At 36.4% G+C, this 24,480-nt stretch overlaps 3 protein-coding genes and 1 long non-coding RNA gene across 4 annotated transcripts; all 4 read right to left on the bottom strand.

Annotated features, from left to right (window-relative positions):
* Window positions 1-206: 206 nt before the first annotated feature.
* On the bottom strand, window positions 207-8,949 carry LOC122134118. The gene is made up of 7 exons (XM_042717139.1): window positions 8,713-8,949; window positions 8,035-8,375; window positions 6,206-6,774; window positions 4,173-4,250; window positions 3,994-4,083; window positions 3,777-3,881; window positions 207-350 (listed from the first exon to the last, which is right to left on the bottom strand). Exons 3-7 carry the CDS (start codon window positions 6,641-6,643, stop codon window positions 261-263), a joined length of 801 nt encoding a protein of 266 aa, XP_042573073.1. The 5' UTR covers window positions 6,644-6,774; window positions 8,035-8,375; window positions 8,713-8,949; the 3' UTR covers window positions 207-260.
* LOC122135934 lies at window positions 1,707-2,176 on the bottom strand. The gene is made up of 2 exons (XR_006153788.1): window positions 2,122-2,176; window positions 1,707-2,041 (listed from the first exon to the last, which is right to left on the bottom strand). It is a non-coding gene; the product is annotated as an uncharacterized LOC122135934 (long non-coding RNA).
* A 1,282-nt stretch (window positions 8,950-10,231) lies between the features above and the next one.
* si:ch73-109d9.3 (myeloid zinc finger 1) lies at window positions 10,232-13,896 on the bottom strand. The gene is given in 6 exon segments (XM_042717138.1): window positions 10,232-11,539; window positions 11,584-12,014; window positions 12,324-12,367; window positions 12,370-12,441; window positions 13,220-13,354; window positions 13,357-13,896. Coding segments are annotated over 6 exon segments (1,461 nt in total). The 5' UTR covers window positions 13,502-13,896; the 3' UTR covers window positions 10,232-10,905.
* Window positions 13,897-14,809: 913 nt separating this feature from the next.
* On the bottom strand, window positions 14,810-24,394 carry si:ch73-109d9.2 (uncharacterized protein LOC565042 homolog). Its single transcript, XM_042716003.1, has 5 exons — window positions 24,373-24,394; window positions 18,412-18,678; window positions 17,231-17,358; window positions 16,707-16,815; window positions 14,810-16,603 (listed from the first exon to the last, which is right to left on the bottom strand). Exons 1-5 carry the CDS (start codon window positions 24,392-24,394, stop codon window positions 15,540-15,542), a joined length of 1,590 nt encoding a protein of 529 aa, XP_042571937.1. The 3' UTR covers window positions 14,810-15,539.
* Between the last annotated feature and the right edge of the window lie 86 nt (window positions 24,395-24,480).

The raw sequence follows: 24,480 nt of genomic DNA, 5'->3' as shown, positions 1-24,480 counted from the left end.
TAAACAGTAAACAAACCCATTTGTTTTGTGCAGGAAAATTAAACTTAAAAATGCACTCCATCTACTTTAAGATTCTATTATTTTAATCTCGCTTTCTTCTCGATCCTTTCTTCAAACCCACCCCACACATGAGAGCTCCCATCAATGTTACAAAGTCTGCCTGACTATATTCCTTAAAAAAAAAAGAAAACATAATAGTGCACACACAAAAAAAAACAAAAAAACAGCAGAGGACAATGTCACGTTTAACTATATTTTATTCACAACTTTACATTCTGAACATCACTTCTTTGAAGCTGTACAAGATATCGCTGGCCCATAGGTAAGAGACTTCTTTCCACAGCAGTTTCCTGCAGGAGAAAAGAAAATCTTAAAAAGATGGTTTCACATCATTTTAAAGCTCAGCATTTGAAACTGGAAATTGTAAGCCTTCGCAAAATAAACTGAGATATGGCCTAAATACAAAAAGCTGTTTAATGCTTAAATAACAAATACACTAAAGTGTAGGAGCACCACCATGTTTTGTCTGCAGTCTATAGATTTTTCAGGTAATATGTGGAGCTGATGTAAAATGAATAAAAAATAAAAAAATAAATCCATATTTTTAGTATAAAAGCCGGTCAGCGTTGTAGCTTATTCTGCCCACTGAGTCTGTCTTGCCAACAGGTAAAGCAGCTTCACAATAGCAGATTTTCAGTTGTCTTCATTTACATATGCAATAAAAGATCACAAACAAGTCAGGCAGTGTTTCACAGTGGTGTGGGTTAATAGACCCATAGTTAATGGCCTGCTGACTTTCCAACAATGTTTGGCATGTTGATAATGTAGTCAAGCACCATTTGCCTATTTACATGAGTAATGAAATAAAAAGTTGAGGCAGTCTGGTCTTTACTGAATGTATTTATTCCTGTGATGGAAAAACTGAATTTTCAGCAGCCATTACTCCAGTCTTCAGTGTCACAATATTCTTCAAAAATCATTCTAATATGATAAGTTTGTGCTTAAGAAATATTTATTATTATTATAAATGTTTGAAAAACAGTTGTGCTGTTTTTTTGTGGAAACTGATACATTTATAAATAACTTTACTGTCCCTTTAAATAAAATTAATGTGTCCTTATTGAATAAAAGTATTACCTTCCTTCAAAAATAAATAATTAAATAAATAAAAATTTTAGTGACCCCAAACTTTTGAGCCAGATTTTCTTTCTTTTTTGTTGTCACCCATCTTCCGAGCACAAACAGAACAACTCTTAACACTGCAGACTGTTAATGATGGAGTATCTTTTAATAAGTATGCGCAAACACATTAAAAACACACACTTTTTTTTTTTTTTTTGTAGAGGATCCTATTTTCAAGTACTGTTTGCAGTTATATATGTCAAGCTCATTTAAAATTCATCCTAACAAATAACAATCTTTTGAGTAGTGACTGTTTATAAGAACTTTCACAAGTTAATTTTTAATATGTAGTGTATTATGTTTTAACTCCAGGAGACTGTTCTCACATTACATATGTTACATGTGTCTGTTTCCCTTGTATTAGGAAAAACTAAACTACAGGACTGGGATTTAAAGAAGTCTATGGTTAAGACCATTTCAAAAGTTAAACTATTAATATCATGTGGTATCTCAGTAGTGGTAAAATGAAAAATTAGTTTTATTCCTTACAAAGCACTTCACAGTTCTGAAAGAAGAAGCCTGGATGCATTCTTAGTAAATGTTTATTTCCCACAACATAGTTTCATAATCCACCAAATACTACAGTTCTGAGTGTTACCTGTTGCTAACAGGGAACTAAATGTATGAACTAGTGAATCAACAGTATCAGAACTAAAAAATAAATAAATACACTACTCATGTTCAGGACTATCCTCAAATGAGTAGGTTCCTTCAAATTCTTCTTCAGCATTGAACTTCTGCTTGCATTTTGTGAGATGTGTTTTTAACTGGCCTCTTCGAAGAACAGTGGCAGGACAGTAGCAGCAATGAAAATGCGCATATTCCCTGCATTTTAAGTTACACTTGACAATTGTGAAATCTGAAAAAAAGTACAAGAAGAGTGAATTAACATGCCTTGACAAAAAAACATTTTAATGAATTTGGAAGCACTATACACACCATCCTGATGGACAGCCAACTTCAGATGATTCTGGACGTGGTTAACAACACTACCCTCTTGGCTTGTAGACCCAGGTCTCACAAAAAGGGCAGTGATACTTGTCACAACACTGAGTGCACTTAGAGATACAGGGGCTTTCTCCAGTTTCCAATTCTAAGGACAGTAATATGCGTCTAAAAAGGATATTTACAATTAAACAATGATTAACTTCTTTAACATCAACATTTTGAATAATAAAATTCACTAACAATTATTTACTCAGATCAGATTTTTTCAGTATAAAGTTTGCCTTGACAACTTTTAAAATCTATTATAAAATATTCTTACATTTGCAAATACCCAGCATGTTAGGAAAACAATAAGTCAATTCCAAAAGGGCTAATGTAATACAACGAACAATATAAACAACAACACATATTGTACTCATTCACTTACTGTTTCACTTGTTGGTGTTGAGTCCATCCTTGTCATGGAGTATGATAACAAATAATCCTCATTATTATGCACGTGCATTAAAGACATCCAGTGTGTCACCAAAATCCCTATTACGCATTCACGTTAAAATCATCCCCTATGCCAGCTAAAATATTATGTAGTGGATTAGATTATTGTAGTGGATCATCGTGCTACAGTCTGCAGCAAAACCCTCTTCAGTTCCAACAGATAGGCAATGCAATAATGTTGACAATATTTAATTGAAACATGATTGAATTGTCCTTTTGCTTGTTTTTTTTTTTGTTTTTTTTTTTTATAATGTGAAGTTTTTTTATTTATTGTGCATGTAATGTATTTAATAACCTAAATTCATTCAATTATATTTGCCTTTTTTATATTTTACACTTTTTGGAAGTTTTTTTTTTTTTTTTTTTTTCAATATATACAGAACATTTTCTGTAATCTGTTCAATCCATTAAATCAAATGATCTGTTGTTCATTTCTTTGATCATTTTTTTTTCATTGTTAATTGCAGTCTTATTCTAGTAATTAAATTTTTCACTGTCAAAAAAGCAAGCATGAACATAAACAAAAATCTGTTCTACTAGCACAGCAGGATTGTCTACCCATACAATGTTTTAAAAGGGATAGTTCACCCAAAAATGAAAATTCTGGGTGAAAAAAGCAAGCATCCGTCAAAACAAAAAATCTGAACTCACTCATGTCGTGTCAGTTGTGTTTCTCTGTCTATGCATGGTCAGAAGAAAGCTCTTGGATTTCATCAAAAAAAAAAAAAAAAAATCTGAATTTGTGTTCTGAAGAAGAACGAAGGTCTTACAGGTTTGTAACTACATGAGGGTGAGAAATTAACAACAGAATTTTCATTTTTGGGTGAACTATCCCTTAAACATTGTATGGGTAGACCATCCTATGCTAGCAGGACAGATTTTCAAAACACCTAAGCTAATACATTTGTTTAAAATAATCTATTTGTCTATTTATCTATTATTCTAATTGTTAAGTTATACATATATAATGTCAATTTGAATTTTTTTTTTTTTTTTTTCCAATTAGCTTTCTTCCATAACATCTAAGCAATATAACCCCTAAGGAATTACCTTCATTCACACAATTGTGTCAGAAATAAGAGGAATTCATGTATGATTCATCATCATATAAGCAATTAAGAGATGAAATCTTTGAGCCTGTGAACTCTAACCTTTGCTCTCCTTCGAAGGTAATCCCTGCGGTTGTGTAGCATCTTAGTGCATCGTACGATCACCTCTGCCTCCCGTCCATAAAACTGCGGCAATGCAGAAATGATCTGTGTAGAAGTAAACCACAATACACTCTCTGTAAACATGACTTTATCTTCATTCATTTCAGGTTATCAAAATGGATCATCTCATCAGACGGAAAAATGAAGAGGACTGAACCTTCGCTATAATCGGACCCCACTCGATGTTCCTGCTATAGCAGGCCCTCTGCCACACCTGAAACTGGGTCAGGACCTCCCTGGCCACAACCTGGTGAAAACACAAGAAACAAGTAATACTGGTCACTTGATGATCGTTCAAAAGCCTTTAAATGAAATTCACTTTGTATAACTGCTTACACTGAACGTCCTCTGCTTGTTTATGGGCTGTAAATTTCCTTGTTCCGTGGAAAAGTGCTCTGCAACCCTTTGGCCCATCTACAACAAACACAACAACAAATTAGTAAACCACAATTTCCATTGTTAATTTTGTATCAGTTTGGATGCATTTAGAACCATTTCTATGCTTCCGTAATATTCTGCTTAAAAAACATGTTTTGTGGTTGAGAGACTGACTGCTTTGAATTAAAATAGAGTTAATTCTCAGGTTATGTATACTATCACATGCATATAACATGCTTGTTTATTATCATAACAGACAAAGATAAGTCTGCAAAAAGAGAGACAATATTCATTTAAAATTATATTTCATATGGTGTGCTGAATGTTTGTCAGAAATATCTGCAGTCTTGCATTAGTCAGAAGGAATAATAAAACTTATCCAATAACAAATATCAAATTAAATAATCCCAATTTAATGTCTTACTAGCATTTACTGCTTTTGTTGGAAAAAAGTATACAAATCCATCAGATAATGACCTGTATGTGGGGAATAATAGTTGTCCGACTACAATCACTCCAGGAGAGGCAGGCATCAAGACACAATGCTGCTGGAGATCACATCTTGTGGAAATGGCTGAGCAGGAGGTCGTGTATTGTCCAACAAGAGTGTTCATCAATCCAAAAAAAAACACTGAAAAGTCTGAATGGAAGACTGAAATGGATCTAGAGGATTTTGGACTAACTTTAGTGACTTGATGATGTGGGGCTGATTTGTCAGAAACAAGAAAGAGAGGTGCTACCATTTGCTACATCTGATGGTTCATTTACTTTTTCCAACAAAATGCCATGAAAGTTGAAGCTACAGGGACACATCACAATTTAAGTGAAGGCCAGGGTACCTTTTAAGTCAAAATATAAAGTGTAAAGTAAGACATTCTCAGGAAAAAGGATGTGCTACATACATACTCTGTCTTTACTGTTGTTGGAAGGAATATATAAAAACATTAAATACATAATATATACCAGCTATTACACACTGATCATACAACAGCAAATTAACTCCTGTTGATGAAAATCAGGAATAAAACCTAAATAAGCTTCCTCATCTTTCTGTAATGCAAATATTCCATGCATAACAGTTTTGTCCACATCTTGTTTAGTTGTCTCTAAGGTGGCAACTATGGGACAGTAGTATCTTCTTGAGTTTTAAACAGACCATTTATAACATCTAAACATGAATGAATTGATCCAATCAGTTCAAACTGAATTTCCAAACATATTAGTTATGTTTATTTCCCTCCTCTTCCATGGACTTTCAGTAAATGAGCTTTCATTTGCCTGGGATTCAGAAAGCTCTTTCCACAAAAAGGGCAATTGTAAGTCTTCCCCGCGTAGCTGTGTCGCCTGAGATGAACTCGCAGGTTGGTGGCTCGATTGAATCGCATCCCGCATTGAGCGCAGCTGAAGAGTTTCTCCCGAGTGTGAATGTTCTGATGCTGCCTGAAGTTGCTCATTCGAGCGAAGGCCTTGCCGCAGTGCGGACAGACGTGAGGTCGCTCCCCTGAGTGGTTTCGCTGGTGAGCCTTGAGCTCGAAGTTGTACGCGAACGTCTGATCGCACTGCGAACAGCTCAGAGGCTTCTTGCCCTTGTGGATCAGCGAATGAGCCTTGAGGTCACATGCTCTCGCAAATTTTTTCCCACACTGGGTGCAATGGTGGGATCTTTCTGCATGGATTTGTTCAGGCGTCCCATGTTTGTCCTGAGAGAAACGTGGTTGGGTATTGTGCATGGCTGATGCTTTCTCGCTTGGACAAACATCAATGTGAGAATAGAGGACAGAACCTTTTGAACCAGGATAACTTTGTCCATTTTCTGGTTGGACAAATGAATGTGACCTCTCTGGAATGCTAGACAGCATCAGCTCTGTTGTGCATAAATGACTATGTTGTGCCCTAATACCTTGATGTACCAATGTGCTGACTGAATAAGGTGTGAAATATGAGGTTGCGTCTGGGATGTCGAGAGAGTTTAGACCTGGAAAGCTTTCTACCTGTATCTCCTCCTGATCACAAGGTCCTCTGAGCTCTCCCTGACTCGGATCAGCCATTTCTGCATGGCATCCGTCATCTCTGTTGACGCTGTCCCACACCGGAACCATCTCTTCCTCCTCCTTGACAGGTAGAAGATCCAGCTCCGTTTCGGTTTTTACTCTGCTGTTTGGCGAAGTCGACGGCAAGTCCTTGTGCGCATCCTGAGCCGAAGGACTTTGTAAAAGTCTTGAGTGGTTTGAGTCCATTTCCTTATCGAGAGTAAAGTTTTTGTTGGATTTGTCTGAATTGCTCACTGTGGGTTTGAAGTCACTAGTGGACTCACTGTGAATGACTGAATTGCCCAGAATCCTCTGTAGAAAATCCTGATGAATCTGTGCGTTGGAGTTAGGTGTGACAATCTCTTTTGCATTCTGTCTGTGTACATCATTCTTCTCCATAGAGTGTGTGTGTGCTGTAGTTTGTTTGTTAGTCTCCAGGCGTTGTCTGGCACTCCACACATCTTCAGTTAGTGTAGGTTGATTGGTAGATTGATCTCTCAGGCTTAGGCCTAAACAAAGGCTGTCTGCTCCTGCACCAGAAGAAAGGAAACAAAATAGCAAAAAATATGAAGAACATATGGGACCCTGGACCACAAAACCAGTCTTAAGTCGCTGGGGTATATTTTTAGCAATAGCCAAAAAAACATTGTATGGGTCAGAATTATCGATTTTTCTTTTATGCCAAAAATCATAAGGATATTAAGTAAAGATCATGTTCCATGAAGATATTTTGTAAATTTCCTGCTGTAAATACATCAAAACCTAATTTTTTATTAATAATATGCATTGCTAAGGACTTCAGTTGGACAATTTTTAAAGGTGATTTTCTCAATTTTTTTTTTTTTTTGCACCCACAAATTCCAGATTTTCAAATAATTGTACCCTCACAAACCATACATCAATGGAAAGCTTATTTATTCAACTTTCAGACAGAAATTGACCCTTATGACTGGTTTTGTGGTCCAGGGTCACATATATATGCCCATGTGATGTTCTTAACAGTAAAAATAGCAGATTCATTACAATCCATAATTGGAGGACTACAATAATTTAAAGAATACTGTACTGATTCGTAAGATGAAACTGTCATTCTGCAGGGAAATGATAAAAGTAAAAAAAAAAAAAAAAAAAAAACACCTATAATCATTTGCTTGTGAGAACGGAGAAAGCACTGCACACTGTTGTAGCTTGCAAATATCTATTAAATTGAACATTTATATTTTGAGGTTCTTCAGACATTTAGATAGATAGATAGATAGATAGATAGATAGATAGATTCATAATGTTGTAAAGAATAATAATTTTATTACTGTAACTATGTCTGTATTAGTGTGGATTAGTAATAGAATAGATAAATATGGTTATTATATATTATATATATATATATATATATATTATATATATATATATATATATATATATATTATATATACTTATTTATTATTAATAATAGGTCAAATTTAAATGTAAAATAAGATGTTTAGTATTATATTTATTTAAATCTATGTATTTCAGATTTAGCCTATTTAATTCTAGTGTCTTGTTATTGTCCAGTTTTAGATACGTATACTGTAACCAGTAAGACATCTAATACATTTATTTTATTTTATTACAGTTGACGGTTTTTAAAGTAAAATGGTTTTTAATAGCCTGCATTTGGGTCTGACTCAGAGATGCTGGAATAGGCTTCAGTCCTCCCTACATACTGTAGGATAAGATATAATGGGAAAGGATGGATGGATGGATTTTAATAGTTTAAGTTATGAATAACAGCAGAGGTTTAAGCTCACCCCGGACTGTCTCTACAGGCTGGCTCTCATCTCTGCTGCTGGACTCTCCTGTCCGTAAACAGTCCAGGCACCGTGTCTTCCTCCCCCGTTCCCATTCCCGCTCTCTCCCTCAGTTTACTCTCAGACAACTGCAACCTTCGTTTCAAGACCTCCACCTCCTGTTTTCGTTGACCCACTTCCTTGAGGAAGCTGTCCTCCACCAGCCTGGTTATCTCAAACATGGCTGACTTGAGGACGGTCTCCATGACAACGGAGAGCTGAGACTGGAATGTGAGGAACAGGGCTTCTGACATCGTCCCGTCTCCTCGAGGAGGCCTTGATGCAGACAATGACTAGACACCCTAAAAAGACATAAAGACAGAATCAGACAGCTGTGATATTACTGGCATCATGACGACCAACCCATACCCGTCTCAACTTGTTCAAAATCTGGTATTTTCATCAAGACTCTCAGCAGGTGGGCGTTTTGTTGTTGTTGTTTTGTGCACCACGTGCATGATGCAACACACAATCTGATTATCGCTGCAAATGCTATGTTATTAGAAATACGTCTATATATGCACAGGAATGTTTTCACTTGGTTTTCTATGGTAAATAAGCTCGGTAGTGACTCTCTCTTCGGGCCTTTAATGTAAAAAGTAAATAACAAAAGCCACATTATTTAGACAGTATAAGTACCTTATGAAAACGACCCTCGCACAGCGAATTCCTCACAAAAAACACACGGAACAACGCGAAAAAAGACGATGTTATTGTGGTAATATGATCGTTGAAGTTGACAGTGTCATCTCGAGCGGATGCAGAAAATGTTGTTGTTTCATATGTGACTGCCCTCCAGTGGACTGGAAGATGCCACAGATAGTGTGCTAAGTGTGCAAGTAGTGAGCTGAAGGAGCAACGTTTAACTTTTAATAAACGCACAGAACTGACGTTATGATCCTTGTGTTGTTATTCAAATTGTGTATTTATGTGTTAATAAGAGTATGTTAAGACCTGTTTTATTAGACCTATTTTATCATTTGAATATGTATTATTTAGAGATTACCAAGGACTACAAGATGCTGATTTGCAGTTTTAAAATAAAATTATATATTAATTAAATATTAATTCCCATTAATTTCCTATTTCCTATTTGAACCTCTGGAATCTGAGGGTGCAAAAAAAAAAAAAAAAAAAATTATTCAATAAATCAAAATTTTAAAAAAATCCTCTTTAAGGTTGTCCAAATGAAGTACTTAGCAATGCATATTACTCATCAAAAATTAAGTTTTGATTTATTTATGGTAGGAAATTTACAAAATATCTTCATGGAACATGATTTTTACTTAATATCCTAATGATTTTTGGCATATAAAAAAAAAAATGATAATTTGACCCATACAATGTATTGTTAACTATTGCTACAAATATATCCATGCAACATGACTGGTCTTATGAGTATTAGTATCAGTATTAGTGCAATAAAGAAGGAGAACATGTCAGTTATCAAAAAGACCACATGAGAATATCACATGACCCATGTACATACCAAACAGATGCAGAAGTATTTAATTTTGCCGACATTAACTTTACAAAACAACATATGACAAAAATGTAGACATTAACGTCATGCCATTTGGTCCATTTTCAATGCAATTTCATCATTTATATTTTTCATTTTCACAGAAAAAGAATAAAATAATTTTAATTACAGTCATAGAGCCTGTAATGTACATGGCTTACTCTGGTGTACCTGATTCACCAATAATCTGTTTGCATGCATTACTGGAAGAGTTTGCACAGTGTGTAATAAAACACAGTGTGTGGCATTTAATCAACCAAAGAGATTAAGCTAAATACAGAAGAGAAAGTAGCTTGAATGCACCAGCTGTACATCAGTACTCATTCTTTACGCTCTAAAAAAACCCCACTGGAACCATGTTATTTAATGTCACTACATTTTGAAATAGTCATTTGAAGTTTAGCAGGTGCTTTCATTGGCCCTCCTGCATAGGTTTGAACCTTTAACCACTGACACCTAAATATAAACATATAACTATTTTAGCCCACAGCAGCATTTGCACATAAATTAGTTTTGCAAACAGCTTACTGCATATCTTAAAAGAAAAGGCAAAAAAAACAGTAATGCACCATTATATATGCACCAATTCAAAGAGCTAATGCTAAGCATCTGAATATACAAACAAATCAAAAGGGATCTAATTTACCAGTTTATACTTGAGCAATTGTGTTGTAAAGGCTTGTAAAACTCCATTCTGATAACCAGAGGAACCACCAAACCCAATAACAAATACAGAAAATTTCAAAAGCATGGGTGAAACTGTCCAGGTCGTATTTCACCCCAAAATCAAAAGGATGGAAAATTATATTTTGCATACAGAAAGTATACTTTTAGGCCCATTATAATTTATCACTATTATTAATGTTGTTGTTTTGCATTTACATAACTGTAATGCATGCATAGTGTGTGTGTGTTGCATTTTATATATATATATATATATATATATATATATATATATATATATATATATATATATATATATCCTCTTCTATTTTTCTCTTCTTTTGATTTTAGGGTAAAATGTGGACATTTATTTGTGAGAAATAGCCTGTTCCATATCCAGAGAGAATGGAAAAGTGCTCTGTTTTAACATTTTTCTATTCATCGTGATAAAATTGGTATTTCCCCTGAGTGATCCAGTCACATCACTACAGAAGAAATTTGTCTGAGCATAAGGTTCGAAAAATGAGGTTTAGCACTTTTAATACAATGCATGATATTAAAAATAAATTAACCAGTCAACAAAACATCAATTAATCTGTTAATGTGTAAAGTACCAGATTCTACCACTATCACCCCTCCACGTCTCGTCATACATTAGAGTGAGTGAACTCAGAGTGAATTCTCTGATGCCTCTTCAAGTTGCATTTCTGGGTAAACCTTTTCCCGCAGGCCGTGCAGATGTAAGGTCTCTCGCCAGTGTGAACCCTGCGGTGTGCTTTCAGGTTACTCAGTTTGGTGAAACTGCGTCCACAGATGGTACAGCAGAACTGCCTCTCACCTGTGTGAATCTGCTGGTGAGCTCTGAGGTGGCACAGATGAGAGAAGCCTTTTCCACACTGGCTGCAATTGTGCATTGTCTTTGCCGAATGGTGCCGTGTGTCCCCTTGAACCCTCACACTGACCATCTGCGGCAGACTTCTTCCTGGGTGTATGGTACTGAAACTTCTTTCACCTGTAGTGGCTCCTTCAGGATACTGACAGACATTAGAGGGTTTTGGAGCAGGAAGGGCTTTATAGATGGATTGCACCCGGTCCACTTCAACAGCGCCGTGATCCGTCACAACCGAACTGGGATGTAGATCAATTTTTGTGTTTTTCCTAACGGGTGATCTGAGATGCTGCACAGTTTGTGGTGCAAGGCTCTGAACCTTGACGGGAGGCACAGGATAGGAAACTCGCTCCTGTCTTTGAGGCCAGTGGTGAGAGGATCTCCAGGCTGAAGATCTAACTGTGCTTTCTTAGCACTGGTTTGAGCAGAAACCACCTGAGGCCTGATCCTTTCCATATCTTCCCAGTCTGGTGGAAGCATCACTACAACTTCCTCTTTAACAGGCCCTGAGTCCATGCTGCCCACTTGCGGTCTCAAACCCGGAGACTCTGAAGATACTGAGGTCCTGGCTGGTTCTGGCTGTGAAACCGCTGACCATGCTAAAGGGTCTGTTTTAGGGTCAAACCATTTTTGGAGGTTTCTGTGTCTGACCTCATCCTCATCCAAAGGTCTTTCAGTGCAAGATCTGCCACCCGGTTTGTGGTCAGACTCTGTATTGCGGAGTCCATTGGTCTCTTCAACACTGGCCGGAGGATCTTTTTGTTTGTGTATATGAGGATGTATCACTAGACGAGCTTGCGGGTTTCTAGCCTCTGCTGCTTCCTCTTTCACTTCTCCTCCAGGTTTAGGTTCACACACTTGATCAACCTGTCATGCATGAAACACATGTGCATTAGAAACTTCCTACGTACTGAAGATAAAATTATACTAATGTATTTTTAACATAACATCTCAGCAAACTACAATGGCCCAGTATATGGCTTAAGTATCTGGACATCTAAGCCAAGTTTAAAATGCCTGAATTTTATTGCATAAATTTATCAAAATTAACTGTAATTTTGTTATGGTATCAGTTCCCCTCAAGTTCACTAATGCCCTTTGGCACCCAAAACATGTCCAAATGCTTATTGTCTTCTGGGCCACTGGATATTACCAGTAAAACAATACCATACACACATTTTGTTTAGTTTCTGGAGCTGCTGAAGGCTTTTCATGACTTGCGCTCCCTTGGGACTGCACCTCCAGCTATTGTCAGAGGCATTTTCCTGCTTTACAACAAGTGGGTGGTCCAAACCTTTCAAGAAGAAGAAGAATAGCATTCAATGCCCAATAAATTGTTGGACTTAACCAGTGTTAATTATTTTACTGAATATAATAATTTCATGATGATGTAATGTGAAACATGAGTCAATGATGTTGTGACACTCAAATAGAGATCTGAATATATTAAATTATTCAAATATATATTAAAAATACAATTAACACAAAAGCATGGCTAGCATACACCTGTTCTATGATTTCATTTTAGTATTTTCCCTCACAAATATAGGAAATAGGCCTATAATACCTTGAAAAATTCCTAGAACATTAGACGTTTGTAGGTTTGTTAAAACCCTGCTTTAGATCAGGCTCAGCAAACTTCCAAGGGGGCCACAAGATTACTTAAAAGTATTTACATTCATAAATTATTATTAATATATTAAAATAAAATATAGCTCTATAAAATCATTATGTAAACTGAAATCATATTTTTCTGTTAATTACTGCAATGGGGGACTTAAACTCATAAACGCTGAGAACAACTGCTTTAGATCCTCATTACTTTGAGTGAAGTTCATGAAGTTCTTATAAAAATATGACAAATATAATGCACTGGATGTTCAGAAACTTTTGCTGAAAATGACAGGGAAATGACTTCTGTACTTTTTAAACCATTGTTGGTTCATTAAATTATTATTGAAAATGGCATTTTGTTTTTTGTATAAATGTATGACAGTCCACACAACATACTGCACGTTGTTATTTGTGTCTAACTGGCGACGGTGCTTTTGGAAAGTCTTGTTTCTACTCACTGCTCTGAGCTTCGGGGCCTCGGTGTAGTATCCTCCTCCTGGACACCGCTGTCCGACCACAGTCCACACACCTCACCCTCTTAAACCTCTCCCGTTCTCTCAGTTTGGCCTCCGACACTATCAGCCTCCGTTTAACACCTCCGCCTCTCGCCGGCCTCGATCCATCTGCTCCAGGAAGCTCTCCTCCACTAGCCGGGTGATCTCGTACATGGTGGTCTTCAGGACAGTTTCCATGACCGCGGACAGCCGAGTCTGGAAGGAGAGGACCAGCGTGTCCGTCATCCTGTGTCCGATCTACTCGAGCTCGCGCTTATCAAGATACACGGACTGCTGAACGATCATCACATTAATGACCACCCATGTTGAGTTCTACCTCAAATATTGTATTTTTTCTATTGAGTACTCATTTCACGCAACTTAATTTCACGGTAAATGCTGCACTTCACACTTTCAGGGCCAGTCAATCAAACCCCGATGATAAAATCCTCAGTGTTAGTTAGCATCGGGCTCGTTGCATCTGCCTGACAGTATGAAGCGCGAGCAGAAATAGATGTCCTTTAGACGCGAGCAGCAGTCGCATAATGTCCAGATGACTGTAGTACATGCTACCGAGTTTATTTTCTGAATGTGTGAATTTCACTAATGCATGAACGAAGAGCTCACCACACGGACAATGATGTTTTACTTCACGACTTCAACGGTTGCACTGTTGCACAGAACGACAAAACTGTTATGGAATAAATTAATATGGAATAAATTAATGTTTTTCTAAACAAAAACCACATTACTTTCACACTTAAATAACTATTTAGCAGAATTTAGAAGACGGCAACAAAGCAAGTTTAAAAACTAAAATTATAAAAACATTTTGTTATACTTAAACGTTCACTGAAAAATATTAACTATTAAAAGAATTAAACGTATAATATTTAGTTTAACTTTATATACTAAAATGACTAAAACTGAAATAATTATTGTTAAAAACTAGACATTAAAAATAGCCTAAAACTGACAAAAACAGCTATTAAAACCTAAAATTAAAATGAAAAACATAAAAACGAATCCAAAAATATGATTGAAAACTATAATAGAATCTCTGTGATATATTAAAATTGACGCTGTTCTAATCACAGTCAGTGGTGATGTATTTGTGAAAGGTTACTAAAACTGTAGTATTAAAGAGTTAGCGCACACAAAAATGAAAATGAGTTAGCGGAAGTTAGAGAAAAGTGTTTATAACGTTTTAAATATGGATATTTTTCTTACAAAAACGCATCGCTTCACTACTTATTATTCATTAATTTAGCATTACTCAAGTGTTTTATAGGTTTTATAACACTGGACTGTTAAATGCTTGATTCTGATTGGTTGACAGACATTCTAAGGGGGGTAATTGTTTTCAGTAAACACACCGTTGCTAGTTCCAAGTCTGTCAACGGCGTTATAATTTCAATACACATCGTGACCAAATTAGCACCTTGTATGTGCATTTCCTTTTTTAATTTTTTTTCTATAATTCAGTTACCAGTTGTGAATTATTCCTTCCATTATGAGTTCTGATAATCCAATAATGAAAATAAACAATAAGCATTTGGAATAAACAGCTGGAGGATTTAATCAATCAACAAGATGAATTTTTAAAATGACATTTGATTATGTATGGCTAAAGCAGAGAGCTGAAAATAGACTGATATTGCATGATGTGACGCACATTGCATATCTGAGCAAATATATTTGGTAGGTTTATTAAAATAAACCAAAGTAAATATATTTTTCAAAATGAGTGTGATATACAATAAGGCTCTACAGGGCATAAAAGTGACCATCTCTGAACACTCTGCATCACAAGTAAACAATATTCAAACTATTAAGTGATGCAAAGTTGACCACATTATCCATAGCATAGCCTCGGCATAGTTCTATTAAAAATGAATATTCTGTCATCATTTACTCTTGAACCTGTTTTACTACATTTCTTCTGCTAAACCCAAAAGATGACAATCTGAAGAATGTTGGAAACCAAACAGATTATATAGACAAAAAAAACAAAATTATGTTCCACAGAAGAATGACATACAGGACTTAAACTATCCTAAGGGAAAGTAAATAATGAATATTCGTTTTTGGTTGAACTATCCCTTTCAGAAAAATAAAATTTTAATTATACAGAAGACATAACTATAATGGGAGCTTCTACAGCAACAATGTTATGATTTATGGAAAACACCTGTATTTATGGCTCTCCAACAATCTGTGATTTATGACCTTCTAGCAGTTCAAGTCAAAACAGCTCTGTAAGGTTGTGTGGTGAATTGTTTTCTTATGGATTGTCCTGGTCAGCACTATGTTTGCGCTGATGTGACCTGAGATGATCCTGTCGCTTGAAGCTCAGTCCACAGATGCCACAGCAGTACGGTCTTTCTCCTGTATGGGTACGTTGATGGACTTTCAAGATGTCGGCCCGGGTAAAGCTCTTAGTGCACAAAGTGCACTTGTGTGGTTTCTCCTGTGTGTGAATACGCTGATGCAGCTTGAGGTTCCACAGTCGGCTGAATTTGTTCCCACACAGCGTGCAGGTGTAGGGCTTGTCTCCAGTCTGACTGCATTGGTGCCTTCCCAGGTCACTGAAGGACGAGTACCCTTTCCCACAGTGGCTGCACAGGTGGAGACCTTCCCGCTGGTGGACACGTTGGTGCACTTTAAGGTTGCAGGCCAGAGTGAACTTCTTACCGCACTGGTTACATGTGTAAGCAGCACCTGAACCGACTCGGTGGGAAACTGGGAAGGCTTTTGCAGAATCCCTGCTGTCTCCTAATGCTTGTCCAACATTAGGTTTCAGAGAGTGATTCAATGCATGTCCCTTATAAACTGCACCACTAGCTGTGTCCCCAGCATACAGTGAGTGTCCTCTATGTCCAGTACCTCCTGCCACCCCACTTCGAATTTCTGTGAAGGAATTTATGTCTTGCAAGTGGCCATCTGCATTAATAAGTAAACAGTGCATGTCTCTATCAACGTCTTCTGTCTCTGGGCTGACATGCACAGGTAAAGATACTCGGTTTCCTCTCTTAGTCTTAATGGAAGAGCTGTGACGTCTCCCACCTTCTTGGTTCAGGTCGTTTTGATCAGATACTGAATTACCCAACATGTCTTCAGTTCTTTCTCTGAGACCGTCCAGGTCTCCCATGTCCAGTTCATGCACACTGTAGCTTGCTAGCTCTTCTGTGTCATAACGTGTTCGGTACGTCAGGCACTGGACGTCTGCAATATCTGCATAAGCTTCATTGTCAGTGGTCTGATCAAGTCCAGAGCTCCACTCATCCTGAATCTGCTGCAGCTCCTGCTCACTGTAACTGTGAGCTGAGAAATCTGACGTCTCAGCTCCTGGAAAACCAAACATGGAGAAAAATCTTCAAACACAGTCTAATGTGAGAGGGTTAAAGCAGTAATCAGATGTTTTAAAAAAATAAATAAATAAAAATCACACCTTCAGTATCCAACGTCCACCCATCCTGAAGCTCTTTATTAGCGGCAGTGTCATAAAGGGTCTCCTCTTTTACTACACAGTCCAGTTTCCTGACCTCTGTGCTTGCAGACTGCAGAGAGCACAATGTGACAGAATGTGTACATAATGTTAAAATATTCTGTAATATTGTGATGAAACAGATTAACAAAAAAGGAAAAATGTAGGATGGGGGACTTGGTTCTATATCGGTTGTTCACTGGATGGAGCGTCCAGCTGATTTTAAGAAAGGGGCAGAGTTTAAGCAGGTTAAATGATTAGAGAAGTCATGCATGCGTCATCAGAAAGAAGACTGAGTTCAAAAAAAAATTAAATACCGTACGCACAGATGAACTGTTCACATTAAGATCAATAACAAGCATTTGGAAAATAATGCCTTTTCTTAACAGCATTCTTTTTCAAGTTTCAGACACAGCTTTTGAGAAACGCTGCAGTACGAACAAGGCTTGAGGTGATCAAAAAGGTGGTTTATTCAGTAGGCTACTCACCTCTGCTGTAATACTGGTGCTGGTTTGGACTTCTAATCTCTCTTTTCCCAAAAGTGTGTCAGACTCCAACTCACAGCTTCCCCAGTCCCCATCCGGAACTTTCTCCTGTTTGAGGCTGCGCTCATTTTCTACATGTGGTCAAGGGTGAATGCAACTGTGAGGGCATTGATTACACAGTCCTTTAATGGTCTTTAAAGGGATGGAAGGAAAAAGTCAAATATCTGGAATGACATGGGGGTCTTAATTTCTTTTTTATGTTATGTTGCAGGTTTGGATTTTTGCATGGTCAGAAATACTGGTTAACCTATGGTTTTTATTTTTTATTTTTTTACTTTTGTGACTCTTCCTCATTTAGGGTCATGATCATGCCTGCAAAGTGTTGATGTGTTGTGGAATGTGCTTGCAAAATGCTACTACAATTCTGATGTTTGTGGGTCAATTAAAAAAAAGCAGCTGCACAGACCTGAAATGGTTTTATGTATTTTGTCACGTCAGTTTCTCGGCCAGCCTGAGGGTATTTACATGAATATTTATGCATTGTCATCACGCATTTATCTGGCATTTTTATCAGTTCTTGCATGTTTGTTAAGTTCACTGCGAATCTCATGATTGTTACTAGCACCATGCTGAACTGCTCTACTTGTTTAAAAAGTTAAAATGTAACATATATATATATATATATATATATATATATATATATATATATATATATATATATATATAAAATAAAGTAAAATAATAATCATTTAAAGAATACTGTTTATAATATTCATTATCTGTGAACAAATGTATAAAATTGTTAAATACAGATCAAAAACAAGATATTTTCATGTTTTATTTATTTTGTATTGTGTATTAATGTTAAAGATTTTAAACCAGATTTGTTTTTTCACAGTGTGATTTTTGTTGAATTGTACTGAATCCTGACCCCCACCAAAACTAGCAAAACCCATTTTTATTTTTAACCTAATACAAGGGTTAAGTATGCAAGATGTCAGTTTGCATGGTTCACAATAAATTCCTGCTCTGATCTACAATAATTACGAGCAAAGAAATCACTACCAATATCAAATATGATGTTCCTATAGATTATAAAATCATTCAATTTTACTTTTGTAGAACATTACAAATAGTAACAATCAAGACACTGAGCATCAGTTGAATTGCGATTGTGCACAAACCTGATTGTGGTGACATTTCTTCTTTTTCCTCGTTAAACACACGGGCTTTGTCACACTCTGCACACCTCAGACTCCTCACACTCGTCTCTTGATTTTTCCGTCTGGTCTCGCTCCACTGGAGTCTCTTCTTCAGAGTCTCTACCTGCTCTCGACTGCGGGACACCTCCTGCACGAAACTGTCCTCCACGAGACGGGTGACCTCAAATATGGCAGCTTTAAAAACGGTCTCCATGACCCCAGACAGCTGTGTCTGAAACGAGTGTATGACTAAAAAAAAAAAAAACACAAGACTCCTAATCCTAAAACGAACGAAAAATAATAAAAAAAAAACACAAGACTCCTTAAACGAACCGAGAATAGTTTAGCTACTTTGTTTGTTATATAAACAAGCTAAAGGCCTCCAGCTCCAAACCGAATTGTCACATCATATTGTTTGTGTGTTTTCGAACCATCTTTTAGTTTTGTCAAATCTGCGCTACTCCATACACTTGCTAGCAAAAGCTAGCGAGGACTGTTCTTGTGTTACTGTTAGTTGACGCTAACTACCGGTTATTGTTCTCTTATTAGTGTCACATTTAAACAATGTAACATAAACAATACGCGGAGAATCAGCGCTGATCCAAAAACATGTTCTCGTACTACAGATAGACAGTAAAAAGAAATGGACACAGCGACCACCCATTGGAACTCAATTGAGACAAGTGAAGCCCGTTTTAGCGATTTTTAGCACTTCCGTTTCTGACGAGCAGACTCAAACTAAACTTGATGACGTCAGCAACCTGTCTGACAGATGTAAATCTTCTAGTAGCTGTGCGTGCAAACTGCCATCGTTAATCTTGCAGAGACGGCGAGCTTGAGCGGGGAGTTCTTTGGCGTGAGTGAGCAGGAGTAAAGTATTTCTGATTAATTATTTTGTATAGTATTTTAAAATGTAACGCCAGTACGCCCATAATCTCTTGACGTCTCCCCGATTGCCTGCGAGCTTCTCCTCCTGTCTGTACGGTAATTTCTATACTGTGCGACAAGAGAGTCGAGTGGTTATGACCCAATCGTTTAGCCCTATTTTTACAAAAACTGTTTCTACGGGGCCATAATTTTAACATAGAAGGTAATGGAGCCCTTTATACATTGTCGTGTATCTTTAGAAATAAATAATGGACAAATGGAGTCTTTAAACGCCTCAGATGCAAAGTTATTCGCTGTCAAAGTGACGCCAAAATGAATGGGAGTCAATGGGATGCTAACGCAAGTGAAGTTCTGCTACAAGATGGCGGCACCCAGCCGACTTCAACTTCCGGTCGACTTCCTTGCCCCCGAGTACTACAGTGGGACTGACTGGAAACACTTCCTGAAGCTAACATACGGATGGAAGTTAGGGACAAATTTAAAGGGACAGTTCACCAAAAAAATGAAAATAGCGTTTACGCATTTACAGCAGTTTACTTTTACTCAAAATCATTTATTTACGTATATATTTCCCCAATTAACAAAAAATAAAAAAAATAAAAACTACATCTATTTAAAGCACAATACAAATGAAGATGTACAACATTAAACTGACTTCATATATTTAAATTTCACTGATCTATAATAGAGAACATTATATATAGATCATAGGTTATTATATAGATCAGTGGTTTACTTAGCAGAGCTATAACTCAGTATATGCACTGAGTTCCAAAAATATCAATAAAAAATTAATTACATGCATTAAAAAAAAGAAAAAAAGAACCTCTTCTCTATAAGCCTGCCATTGGAAAGGATGCAATTTGAATGTACTTCCCTTTTCTAATGTAGGCCTACTTTAACTACAGTAACTGCTAGTTCACTTCTAAGTAATTGATGGCATAGTTAAAAGCAATGTGCTAAAATAAATAGTGCCTGTTTTATAGCCTATAATTTGGAAAATGTTATTCTGTTTTTTTTTTTTTTTTTTTTAATGCATGTAATTGAAAGTTTTTGTTGATATTTTTGAACTCAGTGCATTATCAATTTAGGCAATCTTAGGCCTTTTTTTTACTATCTTTACTGCATCCTAAAAATAAAACTTTTTAACATTCAGTGCGGATATGGAAAGCCATTGTTACATTTAATCTATAAGCCGTACTAGTATCTTTTTTCATGGTACTAGTACTTATTCATTAGGTACTAGTGCTTATTATTTAGGTACTAGAGCTTATTCTTTAGGTACTAGTGTTTATTCTTTAGGTACTAGTGTCTTTTGTAAAGTTACTAGTACTTATTCATTAGATACTAGTACTTAATCATTAGATACTAGAACTTATTCCAAGAGTGACTAGAGATATCCTGAACTTAATAGATACTAGTACTTTTTAAATTTGCATTTCTGCCCAGTATGGTAATCATATGTTGAATATTAATGAGCCAGCAACATATAGGAGAGAGATTAAATAGGAAACTGAAACAAGGAGATGGATGTACTTTTTTGAGAAAACGAAATAGAAAAGAAACAATTATTTGTACACAAGCACATAGAAAACTTATTTTTGTCAGTTTTGTAAACACTAATTTCGTAAACATAGTAGCCTAATGTGTTCGTTTGTCATCGAGTGACCTCTAGTGGCAGGATGGAGATAAGACACCAAGTTTATTAGCTGTTATTTTCCTTTTTGTCCTCCCTTAAAATCAATAAATATGATACCAGGGCTGTATGTTAACTTTTTTTTTTTCATATAGCACTGGTGCTACAGACATTGAATGTTTTTACATTAACATTCTGTACAGGGCACACTGGTGCTACAGACACTGAATGTTTTTACATTAACATTCTGTACAGGGCACACTAGTGCTGAAGACATTGAATGTTTTTACATTAACATTCTGTACAGGGCACACTGGTGCTGCAGACATTGAATGTTTTTACATTAACATTCTGTACAGGGCACACTGGTGCTGCAGACATTGAATGTTTTTACATTAACATTCTGTACAGGGCACACTGGTGCTGCAGACATTGAATGTTTTTACATTAACATTCTGTACAGGACACAGTGGTGCTACAGACTGTACAGGGCACACTGGTGTTGCAGACACTGAATGTTTTTACATTAATATCCTGTACAGGAAACACTGGTGCTACAGATACTGAATGTTTTACATTAGTATCCAGTACAGGGCACACTGGTGCTACAAACACTGAATGTTTTTACAATAATATCTTGTACAGGACACACTGGTGCTACAGACTGTACAGGGCACACTGGTGCTACACACACTGAATGTTTTTACATTAATGTCCTGTACAGGACACACTGGTGCAGCAGACACTGAATGTTTTTACATTAATGATCTGTATCGGGCACCCAAAATCCAAACCTTGTCGTTTTCAGACAAACATTTTCTTTATTTGAAAAAAAAAGGCCAAAATGTATTAATTTAAAATAATAATAATAATAATAATAATAATAATAATAATAATAATAATAATAATAATAAAATATAAATAAATAAAACACCAGGTTTCCTGTACTTGTAGGGCTACACAATTTGGCCAAAATTTTTGTTTTTTATATATTAATAAAAACTTATAATGATTATGGTTATTATTTCTAAATAAAAACATTAAATAAAATAAGGAATATTACTTTTGTAATAACACTATTTCACTATAATATACAAAACTGGGTATTTAAGAATAAATATAATAATAAATATAGCTGCAATAAAAAAAAAATGCACACTTCTTTACCCTGGAGAAAAACTTATGTATTTGCAAATGTTTACCTCAAAGTTCGTAATTATTTTAGCTACTTTTACTCAAAATTCATACTCATGGCCGGAGGGCGCCCTTGCGTAGAAACTCCACAAGTGAGACTCACTGATGAAGTTCCATAAGTGGGTCTGGCTGCAGACATACAGGTGCTGGTCATATAATTAGGGAAATGGAGCTTTCACTGTAGATGTAGCCTAGTAGCTGAATAACAGGCAGACAGACGTTAGTTTGTTTGTATGTGTAAGTCTGTGATGAAACTTATTGTATTGCTGCTCATCTTGGCCAGGTCACTCCCGTGAAAAGAGATTTTTAATCTCAGAGAGTCTTTAGTGGTTAAATATAAAGGTTGTTATTATTATTATCTAATGGACAAGTACTAGTATCTAATAATAAGTATAGTATATCTAATGAATAAGTACTAATGTCTATTTAACAGATACTAGTATCTAATGAATGAGTACTAATTTCTAAAAAATACATACTAGTACCCAATGAATAACTACTAGTACATAAAAATGAAGTACTAGTCACTAGTGGAATACATACTAGTCAAAACTGAATAGTTGATATCTCAATGAAGGATCCATTCAATCAGTGATGGAGTACTCGAGTCCTGGACTCGGACTCGAGTCCGACTCGAGTCACTATTCTTTGGACTCGAGTCCGACTCGAGACTCAATTCTCTGGACTCGTGACTCGACTTGGACTCGCGGACTGATGACTCGTACTTGGACTCGGACTCGAGGATATACAAAATCGGACTTGAGCATTAATCACGTTGTTTTTGACTAAATATGTTATAAAAAAAAAAATTATATAAGGTGTTACACTTTTCCTGTTTCGTGCCCAAGACTGGCCGGGATCTATTTTTTCCCCTCACAGACACTGCTACCGCTCGCTCTCTTTGCTTGACAACACACTCACTGACGTCACTCACTTTACGCTCGTGCATGTCAGATCAGATTTTTTTTTTTTCCTATTGCGATAGTCACTGTGTCAGATTACACATTTCTTTTGTCTGTTGCAATGGTCACTGTGTCAGGTGGATGACGCAATTTTGACTCCTAAAATCGATGTCGTGAACAAGAAACATGTCAGACTAACGTTACACGTTGCTTTCTGACCAGTCGCGTGCCGTCACACACACACACATTCACTTGAACACATACAAACGCACTCACGCTAAATCACTCGGTCACTCACACACAAACGCTCTCTCTCTCACACACACACACACACACACACTCTCTCTCTCTCTCTCTCTCTCTCTCTCTCTCTCTCTCGGCATATCATATTGATTTTTACGTTTTAAGTATCTTTAAAATACAGTGTCCTGTAAAATGCACGTTTCTTTTTTTCGCTGAGTGTATTTCTGTAATACAGTGTTAAAGGATTAATTCACACAAAAATAAAAATTTCCTAATCATTTACTCCTCCCAATGCCATCCAGGATATCCATGGCTTTTTTTTCTTCAGTGGAAAATAAATTATGTTTTTTAAGGAAAACATTTCAGGATGTTTTTCTTCATATAATGGACTTCAATGCCTACCAACTCAATACATTTTATCAGTTCTTTGAAGGTCCCAGAGTGGAGACATGTAGGCACTGGGAGCTCGAGACTCGACTCAGACTCGAATACGGGACTTGAGACTCGACTCGGACTCGAACTCTGGTAATGGTGACTCGACTTGGACTCGACTCGGACTCTTCTTTGGTGACTCGGACTTGGACTCGGACTCGACCATTGGGACTCGAGACTCGACTCGGACTCGACAGTTGGTGACTCGACTACAACACTGCCCGTAGAATTCAATAGCAAAAAATTTTTAATTTGTTAATAGTAACAATATAAAAGTTACTAATCACTACTGAATTAAGATAGTAGTATCTAATAAATAAGCACTAGTACCTAATGAATAAGTACTAGTATCTAATGAATAAGTACTAGTAACTAATAAATAAGCACTAGTATCTAATGAATAAGTACTAGTATCTAATGGTTAAGTACTAGTACCTAATAAATAAAAACAATAAGCATCTAAAAACAAAATATTAAACAAAAAAAAAAAAATAATAACCAAAAAACAAGCACTAGTAGTTAATGAATAAGTACTAGTACTTAATGAAACAGATACTAGTATCTAAAAAATAAGTACTAGTAACGTTAGATACTAGTGCAGTTTATAGATTAAATGTTACAACGGCTTGCCATAGTGCGGAAGTATACCGCCCTCCTCTGGACGCGTCATTTTGACTCTCGTTGACTATGTGAAAGGGATCATAACGGTTTCTCCATAAAGTTAACTTAAAACAATGCCGGATGCGAGCGCGGACG

The sequence above is a fragment of the Cyprinus carpio genome, chromosome B1 (genome assembly GCF_018340385.1).
Source record: "Cyprinus carpio isolate SPL01 chromosome B1, ASM1834038v1, whole genome shotgun sequence".
NCBI lineage: Eukaryota > Metazoa > Chordata > Actinopteri > Cypriniformes > Cyprinidae > Cyprinus > Cyprinus carpio.
This window is presented reverse-complemented; position numbering and strand designations above follow the sequence as displayed.